The 13481-nt window shown below is 33.0% G+C and overlaps 1 protein-coding gene across 2 annotated transcripts; it reads right to left on the bottom strand.

Annotated features, from left to right (window-relative positions):
* Positions 1-182: 182 nt before the first annotated feature.
* On the bottom strand, positions 183-12086 carry LOC135196446 (phosphopantothenate--cysteine ligase-like). Of its 2 annotated transcripts, XM_064223284.1 has the most exons (5): positions 11916-12050; positions 11142-11247; positions 9963-10161; positions 8771-8954; positions 183-5959 (listed from the first exon to the last, which is right to left on the bottom strand). In XM_064223284.1, coding segments are annotated over exons 2-5 (750 nt in total). In that variant the 5' UTR covers positions 11144-11247; positions 11916-12050; the 3' UTR covers positions 183-5594. The 2 variants fall into 2 exon arrangements, with proteins under 2 accessions (XP_064079354.1, XP_064079353.1); XM_064223283.1 differs by lacking the exon at positions 11142-11247 and having other exon boundaries at positions 11916-12086.
* Between the last annotated feature and the right edge of the window lie 1395 nt (positions 12087-13481).

Below are 13481 nucleotides of genomic sequence, written 5' to 3' on the forward strand. Positions count from 1 at the left end.
CCTCAAATTACTTATCTGGCAAGACGTTATATCACTAAACGTAAGTAATTTTTTCTGGAAGAGTACTACAGAGTACTATACAACCTTTGCACTGTTTAGGCTGCCAATGTTTTATTACACTTCCCACTGATATGGTCCTGGGGAGTCGCATGAAAAACAAGGCCGACAATCACAAACATACATCAGGCATATACTCTGTTTATTGAAATGTCTTAAATAATACAATAAAGCATTTTGTTACATCAAAGGCAAATAAAATGTGCTTTCTTCTTAAAATTCTTAAAACATCCTGAGCATCCTGGTAACATTTCTAATGCCTAAAATGTAAAATAAAGCTAGAATGAAAAACAAGAGAATAAAGGAACCATGTGCACTTTCCAATGTCAGTCAAGATGTTTACTTTTAATTATGAAAGTAACAAACAAAACAAAAAACATTTACCAAAAAATATTTTACAAGACAAATGGATAAAGGAAAATAATTCAGTCATATTAAACCCTACAGAAAAAGATGATTATGTTATGTCAATTGGCATAACTATACAACTTCCCTTCAGTTCATTTACACATCATGATAAAATTGCCTTTAATATTAAAAACTACTGATGTCTCAATAACCATTTCAGACATATGACATCTATAATACATTAATCAATAAACCAAAATTACAATAAAGAAGATCAAGCAAAATTACCATTTATTAACAGTTGTTCGACTGAATAAAGTTAACTAAAATTATGAGTAACTATTAAGTTATTGTTGACTTTCGTTAAGTACAAAAATACCTGACCTGATGTTCAATTATCACAGCTTTTAAAATAAAATTTACTAAACTGGTCTTTCTTCACTGAAAATTATGGACTTGCAATGCAAAACCAGACAGTCAATAAACCTCCTAGAATTTTCAGCACCGCAAAGCTACTTAAATCTACTGATATATGAAAACTATACTAGAATTATCTAGATTTCTTTACTTCTACTCCAGAAAATGACAAATACCACTGCAACTGAAACAAAACAAAAAAATGGTAAAAACCTTGGGATATAATGACATTCAGAACCCCAGCAATTTTAATGAATGGTACATTTACTGAGTAGTTTAGCAAATCTATCAAAACACCACAATTTTCATACAAGTCTGACAATTTGGCAGCACTTCACACATAATCTCAGTCTGACCATTCTCCAACTATAAAAAAAAAAATTCCAAAATGCTTGGAATGAAAATTTTCCATCAGCTTCCAAAAGTGTACCAATGTTATGGGTGAACACCTATCTCCTCCTTTGAGCCTCTACAGCTATTTCCAGCACCTCAAATAAGAAATGGATGATACAGTTCTATTACTTTTATCCAAGTTTGAAAGCTAGTGCTTTATACTTGTGACTGGAAGATAAAACGACACCAACACAGTAAACCCTAAGAAATCTGGACTAGTGTAGGAGGATGGTTTCTAGGAACTTAGAATAAACCTAATTTTAGCAAAGTTTACTTATAGGCTAGCCTATATTCATAAGACAAAACACAACTTTTAATAAATGTAACAATACATTTCTTTCAAAAGTATTGAGAGAGAGAGAGAGAGAGAGAGAGAGAGAGAGAGAGAGAGAGAGAGAGAGAGAGAGAGAGAGAGAGAGAGAGAGAGAGAGAGAGAGAGAGAGAGGTTGGCTTAATTTTTTTCCAATAAAGTTATTAATAACCTTCCAAAAAATTATAAAATATAAAATGCAACTGATTTTCATTTAAAATAAATTAACCTTTGGTTTAAAACAGAGAGAAAAAGTCCTATTAATAAGAAGTAAATTTCTTTTGAGTTGTCTGCTCCTCAGTCTCTTTCTCTCTCTTTTCTTAGTAAACACTGTGATATTTCACGATTTTAAAATCTGATACTGGTCATCACCATTGCATTAAGGGGCTGTTCGAAATTGTTGGAAACATTTACTAGTCTGAATTATGAACATCACTGTGATTGTGTTACTAAACGACTTCGAAGGGACTCATTAGGGCCATTGTTCTTGTGCATGTATTCTGCTTTTCCAACAATGGCAGCAGCTGGGCTTGTAACAATACACTCAGTTTGTAATATTGAAATGTAGAAGTCACTTATCAATAAAAATGGTTGACAAGATAAAAGAAAACATTGGGAACTGAGAGGGTAGGACCCCTGACCACAGACCATGATTTCAGTTCCAAGGGTGATAAAATGCTGGGCTTCAACTTTGTCTCATGGTTGTATACATCAACTTTGTGCTCTCAAAGAGGAGTAAAATAAGGTAAGAATGGAGATCAGAATTAGCAATCACTAAGAGTGAAACACATTGAAATTAATAGAAATCGGATATCTTTCAGTCACCCATGTTGTCCGGTTCATTCAAATTTCATCTTAAGTCTTCCCAGTATTAAGTGAGAAAAAAGTCGTATGATGAATTTTTTGGAAGACTTTCAATATTTTGGGTCTTATTTTGTGGGCTGAAGGCACTAACTTCAACCTTAATTAACTGTTTTCATACACAAGCAACCCATAAGAATACCTCTGCTGGTGAAGAGCAAGATGTAATATCATCTGCAGTATCTACTTACATTTATGGTGCCCTTGAGACTGCTTCTCCCTCACCTAGATCTTGCTTACTTAACATGGTCTTCCTCAAATGACTTCTAAACATCCACAGACATCCAGTCTTAGATACAGTTTTATACCCTTATTGCTGATAAAAACAAGTTGACTATCAAATGTAAAAATTTGCAACATAAGCTTAAATACAGAGAACACAAAAGACATGAAACAGTACAAAACATACACCACAACAGTAGTAAATAATAAAATAATGAACATTCTGACCAAATCCACAATAAACACTTAAACACACCAACAATCACTCAAGTGATCTTACAAGCCAATGAAGATGAAAGTGTGGGTGCAGAAATAACATTATGCAGCAAAGGCACAAATGTCTACATCTTATAGACATGAAATGTGACTTGTTAGCTTTGAATGAATCAGTGCTTCCTGCTAAATGGGTAACTCACTCACAACTCCAAAGCAAATAATCTAACCAAACCAAAGTGCCAATAATCTTAAGTCCCCAAGGAATGACTCATTATAATGGTAATTACTTCAATTCTGGATGGTCTATTTCAGTGCCTACTAGTAGATTTTGAGCATGTAAAATGAGTTTGCATTTCTTCTGTAATGAAAAAGTAATAACCTCCTTGAAGCATTAAAACATTTGCAGATTACATAAACTCAATAAAACTTCTGATGGTCAAATAAAAAAATAAATTACAAAAGGACTCTTGCCTTACCTTTGGGATATGATATATGATGGACGGACAAATATATGTGAATAAATTTATATGCCCATTTTGAATAAGACATTAAATGAAACTTCAAACTGTCCTGCTTAACAAAAGGTCTTGAAGCTTTATCTTTCTGAAGATGCTAGATATATCTAAATTTTAACATTTTTATTGTCTTCATTGCTAATGCCATAATATAGTTCAACATTACCAAAAACACAGTTATCAATGCAGAATTAGGATAACTAATGTATGCCTTACATTACTTAATATTAATCAGACTTCTTGCTTTTTTGCCCTATCACTTTGGCCCACCAATGCTTAGGAGCTTAGTGAACCTATGCTGATATGAATCCCTAAAACATGGACAGAATCTTTAAAAGCTCCTTTAATATCAATAAACAAACAAGAATTAATAAAAAACAAGATTTTAAGGCATTCAAAATAAGACGACACAGCTTTTTAAAATAAAACCTAATAAAATATACCCAGTGAAGAACACTGTATATTCAAGTCCAACTTACCCGTGAAATGTCAATTGTAAATACTCCCTTCCTACTCCTACAACTTGATGTTCACTAACGCAGCAATCTTAAATTATAAATCACATATTCTTGTATACACTGACAAATTCAAATTTAATATTATTTCCTTATACATTTTTAACACAATGTGGAACCAGCTCATGTCAGTGTGACATGTTGCAAGTCTTGAAATGAATTATGTCAAATTTATATGAAACTCTGATGTGAAAATAACTGGTCCTCTTTCACAAAAACTTTTAACATCTTTGGTAACAGATACAAACTTTATCCATAAAAATGTAGAGATTAAAATTACCATATAAAAAATTTAAAGATTACTAAAAAAAATATTACTTGTTTTCATGAACTTCCTGATTCAGATCTATAAATTATAGAAACTACATTAAAATTGTTTCAATAAGCAATGATTGTCAAGGTATACTGTATATCTTAATATCTTAAAGCTTCAAAAAAATTCTTTCTTATACAATATACTACCATCAGTCTAATTGCGTACTTATTTAGACCTGCATACAAACACTGAATACAATTATACTTATGCTTACATATAAACTGTATTGTTAACACAGAATATAATACAAATAGCTTCCCCAAAATCATTTCATTCTAAAAATGCACCAATTAATCAAAATGAGACATAATTAGGAGTAACCTTAAAAATGCAATAAATACCTTATGTCTAGATAATCATAGGATCATATTTAATTATGTCAAACTAGATTTTAGTAATGCATTTTGTGTCATAACTGCACCAGCAAAATATTTAGCCGTGGAAAGCATGTCTGAGGTTTTCCAAAAACTATGAGTAATAGTGAACAAATTTTGAATGAAAAAGCCTTGATTTTAAATAAGAGTAAAAATTATTTAAAAACTGGAAAACTTTAGTCCTGATAATACAAAAATTGCATTTGAAAATCACAACAAAATTATTACTGTATTATTTTTCTAGACATCTATAAAATTATGATACATCAAAACATATCTTTGAAGATACTTTGGAAGGGAGGAAAATATTTTGAGTTTCACTAAATGTTGCTGTGCTTAAGCCTCATTGTTTTTGAAGAGTCAATGCAGTGCTACAAGAGCCTTGGGATACCTAATGTTAAAAAGGACTATAGTAATGTACAGCTCTAACAGCAAACCTGAAATAATTATTTTGCGAAGTTATTTATTTCAGTGAAAGATAAGCAAGCAAGACACAACCTTGTACAGGTTTATGTCAGTAAATGGCATCGCATTTGTAGCAAAACAAATGTAGTAGTCTCTTCTAATAATGACACTGGTATAGGAAGCCAATGCCCTCGTCATTTCTAATCAAGCCTACCTTTGGCAAGGTATAGTTATCCCAAACTTACAATACACTATATAGAACATACAGCAAGAAGCATTTCCTTAGGCAGTGAGTTGAAGACCTAACTATACTACAGGATAATGTATTCAATCACAGTCTCATGAAGTTTTACAAACAGCGAACCATATTACATTCAACAACTTTGACAATGATGAAATATTTTAATTTCAACTCTCAAGAAGTTCTGAATTCTAACCATCATTTAAAAGAATATAATACAAGTGCAAAGCAAATAATACTTCCCGGCCAAGCAAAAGAAAGTTTAAAATGAATGGCCTACTGGCCACATGTACTGCATTTAATCACAGCCTCTCCAAGTTATCCTTACTCTGCAAATCTATCATCTAGTATCACTTTCAAAGTAATCCTGTCTAAAGGATTGCTCTGGTAAGAATCACATGTTATTAATACTTGATATATTTTCTATGCCTATTGCATACTTCTTCTACAATCAATTTTTCTATTTCAATTTTTTCAGCCTTTTGATGTTCCATCAGTCTAAGAAGACTGCTTGACTTTTCTGTGACAAAAGTTACCTCCTCTCGCCGAGTGTGAAGTAAATTCCCAATCACCAAGTCATGTTTGTATTTCTGAAGAGCTCCAGTGGCTTTCTCTATTAACTTCTTCTCATCAGTTTCTAATTTAAAGGACACAACAAATAACTCTGGACCCCATATTGACACCAGGGGACTCAGCATCTTTGGAACAATCTGAAGGGTCACAGTGTGGGGACCAGATGAAGACTGAATCTTATGTTCAGGAATCTTATCTGAAAAAGGGATCAAGTGTAAATTAATTCATCAAAGACTATTATTTTATATTATGCAGCAACTGATGGAGTAAGGTGAGAGAAAATGACATAAAATTAAACAACAGTGTGACTGATGCTGCCAATGATATAAAATTAAAGAACAGTATGACTGATGCTGCAATAAGAAAAACAAATCCTGCGAGCTGAAAGTGGAGATCTTAAGATGGCAATGAAACAGAGGTTAAAAAATTCAAAAGAAACTAAGAAATAAGCTGTTTTTAAAAAAATTGTCATCTATAATATTTAATCACACCTGCTATAAAAGAAATTAATTATGAAAATGAACCAGGAATGAATTATGAAATTCCATAAAAGACAATATAAAAGTCTTGGGAAGACTGTGAACTAGTTAAGACAGACATAAATTGTGACTAACTGGGGGCATGGGTTACCCAAGAGCACAAAGGCCTACCTCCCAGGAGTGGTAGGTCATCTTTCTTATTTATGGGGCATCAAGGAAAAGGCAGAGCATATCTATCTTACAACAACAGTTTATTTGTTGACGGCATTTTGCAATACCTTATTGCATCTTTCTTTAAGTGGCTCTTATTTCTGTGTAAATTGCAGCCTTGAAGATGCAATGAGGTATTGCGAAACACCGTCGACAAATGAACTGTTGTTGTAAGATATGTACTATATTTTCCTGGATGCCCTCTTTATAGCTGTACTATATATACTACAGTAGACCCCCCATATCCACGGGGGATGGGTACCAGATCCCCCGCAAATAGCTAAAATCTGGAAATACTTAAAACCCCTCTGAAAATGCTTAGAACTGTATACTATTTTGATCGTTAAAACACAAACAAACCCTCTAAAAATGCTTATACCTGAGTATTTCAATAGCTTTATTACAGCAAGTGCATTTAGTCTCAAAAATTAAATGAAAATACAGTAATTTGTGAAAATTTCTGTGAAAAATATCGTAAATAGGCAAATTTTCTGCGAATAATGGGTATATAAGGTCCATAGAAAAATCTATGAATAGCAGGGGTCGACTGTGTATACATATATATACATATACATCATACTGTATATGTTGTTTTGTTTCCTAGTATAAGCCCATTACTTTACATCATCCTAATTGTGTAACCAGCTCAATATCCAGACATATTATAAAGAGAAGTTCCTTCTTGGCTGACTGTACACCTACACTCCAAAGCACCTCAGATGGCAGTTAATCATTCCCCGTGTTGTTTGAACTCTGCAAGAGAGGAGTAGAAAGAAGGGCATTTCCTGTAAAGTAATGGGTATGTAATAAAAAAAATTCTTTTTAATTTGTCTTTAAAAAGTTAAATTCATTTATCACAAACCCATTACTTTATGAACCTGAGTTTTATGTGGGAATAACTCCTCTTGCTAAATATATGTTGAACATGGGTCCTTGTAACTAGCAAACTCCTGGGGTGTGAGAAGTGAGACAGACAAGCAGCTCTGTAGACTAGCAAAAGGTTATGGAAAGGGCTGATACTTGTTAACTGGTTGAGGGATGTACAATTTTGGCTCGTCAAACCATACTAATACTACATTTCATCAACAAAGCATAGAGGCCAATATCCCAAAATTCTATGCAGCGAGGAAAGGAGTATGTATGTACAATATTACGACGATGAGGAAGCTGATCCTCAAAAACCACCCTCACTTTGCTTTCTTTGCCACAAAACTACATCTGCAGATCTTAAAGAATTAATAAAAGGCAATAGTAATTCCAGTCTTTGTGGAAGACATGGCATGGCTCCTCTTATGCAAGAGTTAAGGGAAGAAAGCATACATCAAGCATCAGCTACCACAGCAGCCATTTCCTTGTGAGGTGCCACTATTCTCACTATGGTCAATGAACTTATATGAACTGTATATTTTATGACAATTTACATACTTATGAACGTATGAACAGAAGGCCAGTTTAAATGAAGAAAAGATGACTTACAGTATGGCCAAAAGACCTAGATTATATTTAGTAACTGAATTAAACCCTTCTAAATGAAAAAATACAAATTAATAGAGGCTGAAACTTAAAATAGAACAAAAACTACATGGATGACACAACTAGAATTATTTTTTTTCTACCAGTACAAGGATTTGGGAACCTAAATGTGCAGATGGTGAGCTGGATTTTTCTTCATCTTTTCGGCATATCTGGAAGAGGGAGCTGACACACTTGAAGGCAGATGTAAAGTGATGGGATTTTAGCACCAAAACAAATACTGTAATAATGAACTTTTGTGAACTACCACATTTTCACATTTTCCCTAAATGACAATAAATGCAAAATAAAATAATTTATTTAAAAATAAAGAGAGAGAGTTCAAAGTAGTACTCTGTACACTGCAGTGTTTATCTCCCTGACTGCAGTAAAGTTTTGACTACAGAATTCACTATCAGAAGGTTTAAAGAGTATTTTTTTTCACAATTTTCATACCCTGTTTACAAGGAATGGCCAAGGAAACAGTAAAATATATTTGCATTAGTTTCAGGTAAAAAGAAATGTTCTACACACAGTTGAAACTCTAATTACAGTACGTACTTCTAAACTAACATTGTTAAAGCCACTTATCAACAATTATTCTAAATAGTCTGGAACACAACTAAGTATATACCACAAATGCATGTAAATATTACTTGTTACAGATTAAGCAAGTCCTATGGTTTCTCCAGTCCATGCTGAAGGACAATTACATAAAAGGCTGCAGTTTGTATTTACAAAGGAGCAAATACTTGTTACAGCTTTAACTTAACATCAAAAACATCTTTACAACTCATGGTTCCTACCTTGTGGAATGTAGAAATCCGATACAGCAGCAGCAAGATACAACAAAGCTTTTGGAGCATGTTGCTGAAGACACTGAGTGGCAGAGCGAAGAAGCCAAAGATAGTCAGAGAGAGAAGTGAATGTCAGCCACAACAGCCTACCTTCTGCTCTTACCATTTGATAGTTTTGCCAAATGGGACGGATCTACAGAAGAAAAGATATGAGTCATTCCTGTTGATCGACCAAATTCTTGCATACAAAAATATTTACCAGAATGCAGGAACATAAAAGCCAGAACTCCAATTCCTGTCCTAAATTGTACAAAACTTGTTTTAACAACTAACAGCAGTAACATACAAGTCCACAGCAGTGCTTACCTACCATGAGAAATTGTAATTAAAAAAAAAATATTCTTTTAATACAACCCTATAACTGTACTTTTATATATGTAGTCTAACTGTGCATGTACTGACTGTAAAATTCCTTGAACTTATCTGATAGCACTACCATCAATCCATCACTATGAACATGGCTGTCAAGCATAATACTTATAACAAACTACTCTATAATGATGATTTATACAAATGACATGAATCCACGTTTTGTGTGCCTACAAGGGGAGCTTACAACCAAATCCCATTTCAGTCTGGAACTAACTGTAAAAATGCCCAAAAAAACTAGCATTTAACATAGGAAAGTCACTTTAAAGACTGCAATAAAATAAAAATTGCTATAGGAAAGTCACTTAAAGACTGCACTAAAATAAAAATTGCTATAGGGAAGTCACTTAAAGACTGCAATAAAATAAAAATTGCTATAGGAAAGTCACTTAAAGACTGCAATAAAATTAAAATTGCTAAAGGAAAGTCACTTAAAGACTGCAATAAAATAAAAATTGCTATGGGAAAGTCACTTAAAGACTGCAATAAAATTAAAATTGCTAAGCCTGAAGATGGTCTGTAAAACTTTTGTGTGGTTTTCCATGGATGAGTTTTGTCATGACCAAGGAACCTAAAGGAATTAGCTCCTTAGTGTTTCATTTCATGATCCACCTTATTAAATATGAAGCAATTAGTAGTTTTCCTTTTGAATTCTGTCTATCTAGTTTATCAAATAAACCAAAAGTTGCCAATTTTTCCTACAGCCAATTTCTCTGTAGAACACAATAAGATGACAATAATACACTGTAATTTCCTGATACAACTACTTTACCTGAGCTGAGTGTGCTGGTGACAGTTGTAAAAGGCCCCCAGGGCCCTCCTGCAGGGCATCTAGAACACGGGAATTAAGATGGCGAAAGAAGGGCCTGATGGACTCATCTCTATGAAGAAAAATAACAGCGTAGCCATGATTTAAGAAGTATTCAGTGGATGCTGCTCCACGAGTCCCAGCACTAAAGTTATCTACAAACCTGTAAATAAAATGAAAAATTTTTAATAAATTTGTATTTTTCATAGCTAACAAACCTGAGGTCTTAACAACAGGATAATCTTCTTGTGCCAGCTGGAAACTGGTTAAAAACAATCAAAGATTGTAACGCAAGGAATCTGTAGCATTTGACAACTCATCCATATACGAGGTGGAAGCTGACAAATATTTGAGGCTAAGAGGTGATATGTAGTTTATAATAGACTATATTAAGAATAGGAAATCCTCACTAATTTACGTATTTAGAAAAGATATTTATTTCTTGCTTAAACTCAGTCTCCTATTATAAAAAATAATACTTTATTCTTGGACTTTTGCTATTTTTAACTCACCATAATTTTCTGCTAACGTAGCCTTTTCTAAAAATACAACCAAATGAATCTTTCATCTTCTCCTTCTCTGATCCTCCACACAAGTTGCCTGAATCATCTTATTTACAAAAATTCTAATTCATAATGGTTTCCCTAGTTATTTCACTGATGAATTTGGATGTTCTGGAGATATAATGGCATTTTACTACTCATAAGTATGGGCACTTAAAGGAATTTCTTCATGACCTATTCTTTAATAGTATTTGCCAAATTTATGACTCAGTTGTTTAAAATGAAAAATTTAATTAAAAAAAAAAAAAGAAAAAAAAAAGAAAGGAGGGGTATGTAAAATAGTGCACACAGCACTCATGTTCTAATGAGTCTCAGAATAACTAGGAATGCTGTAGGCATGAGAGTTCCCTTATAAAAGGATTATCCTAAAAGGGAAAAGACCTAGTGGGCTTTATTCTTTAAGGAATAACTCCATACTGTTAAGTACTGTCATAAAGGAACAATACTTATATGGACACAAATCTATCATCTAATTATAAAGTAGGCAAATAGTGAGGCAAAAAAGAAAGAATAAGCAGAAATGGTTATATGGTAAATGGTCATACAGCAGATGGTAAGGAAAAAAATTGGGAATACGTACATAGAATTAAGTACCACACAGGCAGTCCCCGGGTTACGACAGGGTTCCGTTCTTCAGACGCGTTGTAAGTCGAAAATCGTCGTAAGCCGGAACATCGTAAAAAATCCTAAGAAAACCTTACTTTTAATGCTTTGGGTGCATTGAAAACTATGTAAACTGCATTCTTATTGTATTTTTCATCAAAAAAAACTTCAAATATTGATTATTTTGCATTTTTGGTGTCATATTTCATCTGCCAGATGAGCGTTGTAGGTAACGTAACCCTGGAACATGCGTCATAACCCTGGAAATAATGTCTGATGAATATAATTGAGAAGCACCTTAACCTCAGAATGTCGTAACCTGGGGACTGCCTGTAGATGCATTCATGTACTGTTCAGTGAGCTGAGCTTAGCAATGATATTACAGTAAATAAAATGAGTACAATATGAAACTTTCACTTAACCCCAAAATACTCTTAGTTAACTATTTTAATGATAGCTATTACATGAAAGCGTAAATACAATATCAACATATATTGCAGCACTATATGAAACAATTTAATTAAAAAATGCTAGATACTACATGAAAGCATAAATACAATATCAACATATATTGCAGCACTATACGAAACAATTTAATTAAAAAATAAACTGATATATTTCTCCTTAAAACAAATATGTAATGGGAAAACACCTCATTGGAATCCAATCAAATGTGCCAGTTTATAATTATCATTTGTACAACTATTTATCAATTACTAAATCAGCAGATTAACCAATTCACAAAACATACCTAACTGTGTTTCTTTCTAATGGAACAGTTGTGCCACCAGACGTCACAAGTGCTATATTTCTCTTTTCATTGACATGCTTTTGACAAAAGGCTTTCATCTCTTCACAAGCTACAGCATGGTGAGCAGGTGCTGGATGTTCAGCAAAATATTTCTCCCAGTCATCCATGGCAGTTCTGCATCAGATAAAAATTAAACAGATGTGAATACAATGTGAGGGTAAATATTTTTTGAAGCAGCAAAATCTATTCTTGAAATTTATTGCCTTACTTCTGTGAGAACCATACAGTCAAGAAATACAGGTAAAAGGCTATTAACTTACATCTTGTATTAATAGTAATGGATTCTCCTTAGCATATGCCCCTGTGCAATATAAGAAAGGGGAAAGAATTCCATGAAATAAATTACAATACTGCATAGTCAGTTTTTTATATATAATAAAAAAAATGCAAATTCTTTACTGTCCAACATCCATACTGTCCATTAATGTAAACATGTACAAACTAACTGGATATGAAACACTAATCCCAAAGTAGGGGCTGTTATGTCCATATCTCTTGAGCTAATCAGAAAGAATAGGCATACAGTATGTAAATCCTACAAAACTTTCAAACAAAAACAAAAAGCTTTACATGGATTATCTTGTAAAATTTATGCTACACAAATACCAAAATATGATCCCTCCATAATTTCTTAAGACACTAGAAAATGATAGGTGCTTGTATTGAATGTACTATTCACTAGCATTTATTAAACTTTTTTTTATTTTTACATTATTACGTAACTGACCTATCACTAAGTAATAATTATAAAACAACTTCTATCAATTAAAACTTCATATATTATGTTAAAGTAACTAAATTTTTTCATAGTCCCCATGTTTACAATGCCAGATGTACGTGTTCAATTTAGCAGACTGCCATTATCCATTACACCGATAAATGACCGTCTTGACTGGCTGAGAAATTATGTGGTAATCCTACAGTTTAGGGATCCAAATTCACTACTCCCTTGTGTGTGTGTGTGTGTTTAAGTTTTCATTCCTATTTTCAATTTCTTCTTTTGACAAATCTGCAAACGGAAGTAAAATTTGCTAAAAAAAAAAAAATTAAGCAACTTATCTGCTTACAGCAACAGAGATTGTAAAATAATAAAGGGAATTAAGCTATGCACCACACACAAACAGTGTACTCAACTGAGTTTGTGGAGTGAGCACTTAGGAACCAGGTAGGAACCTGGCATAGGATCTTGCTCTTCATCACTTTTTTATAAATCTGAAAAAGGAGTAGTTTATCAGCTTTATTTACATTCCCCCTGTATTCCCTTTAATTTTTTTTTTTTAACAACCTGTGCATGTGTAAACACATAAACTGCTAATATTTTTCATTGCTTTTAATGATTCAATAAATATTTGATAAATCTGTGAGCTGATCTTGACTTAACATACTATTGCAGTGAATTTGGATCTTTAAACTGTAGAATTTCAGGATTTAGGCTACGGTGGTCTGGATCAGGTTAGGACGGGTTTACAAGGACCGCCAGGGGTAAGTTAAGTATATCTTAGTTTT

The sequence above is a fragment of the Macrobrachium nipponense genome, chromosome 17 (genome assembly GCF_015104395.2).
Source record: "Macrobrachium nipponense isolate FS-2020 chromosome 17, ASM1510439v2, whole genome shotgun sequence".
NCBI classification, from domain to species: Eukaryota; Metazoa; Arthropoda; class Malacostraca; order Decapoda; family Palaemonidae; genus Macrobrachium; species Macrobrachium nipponense.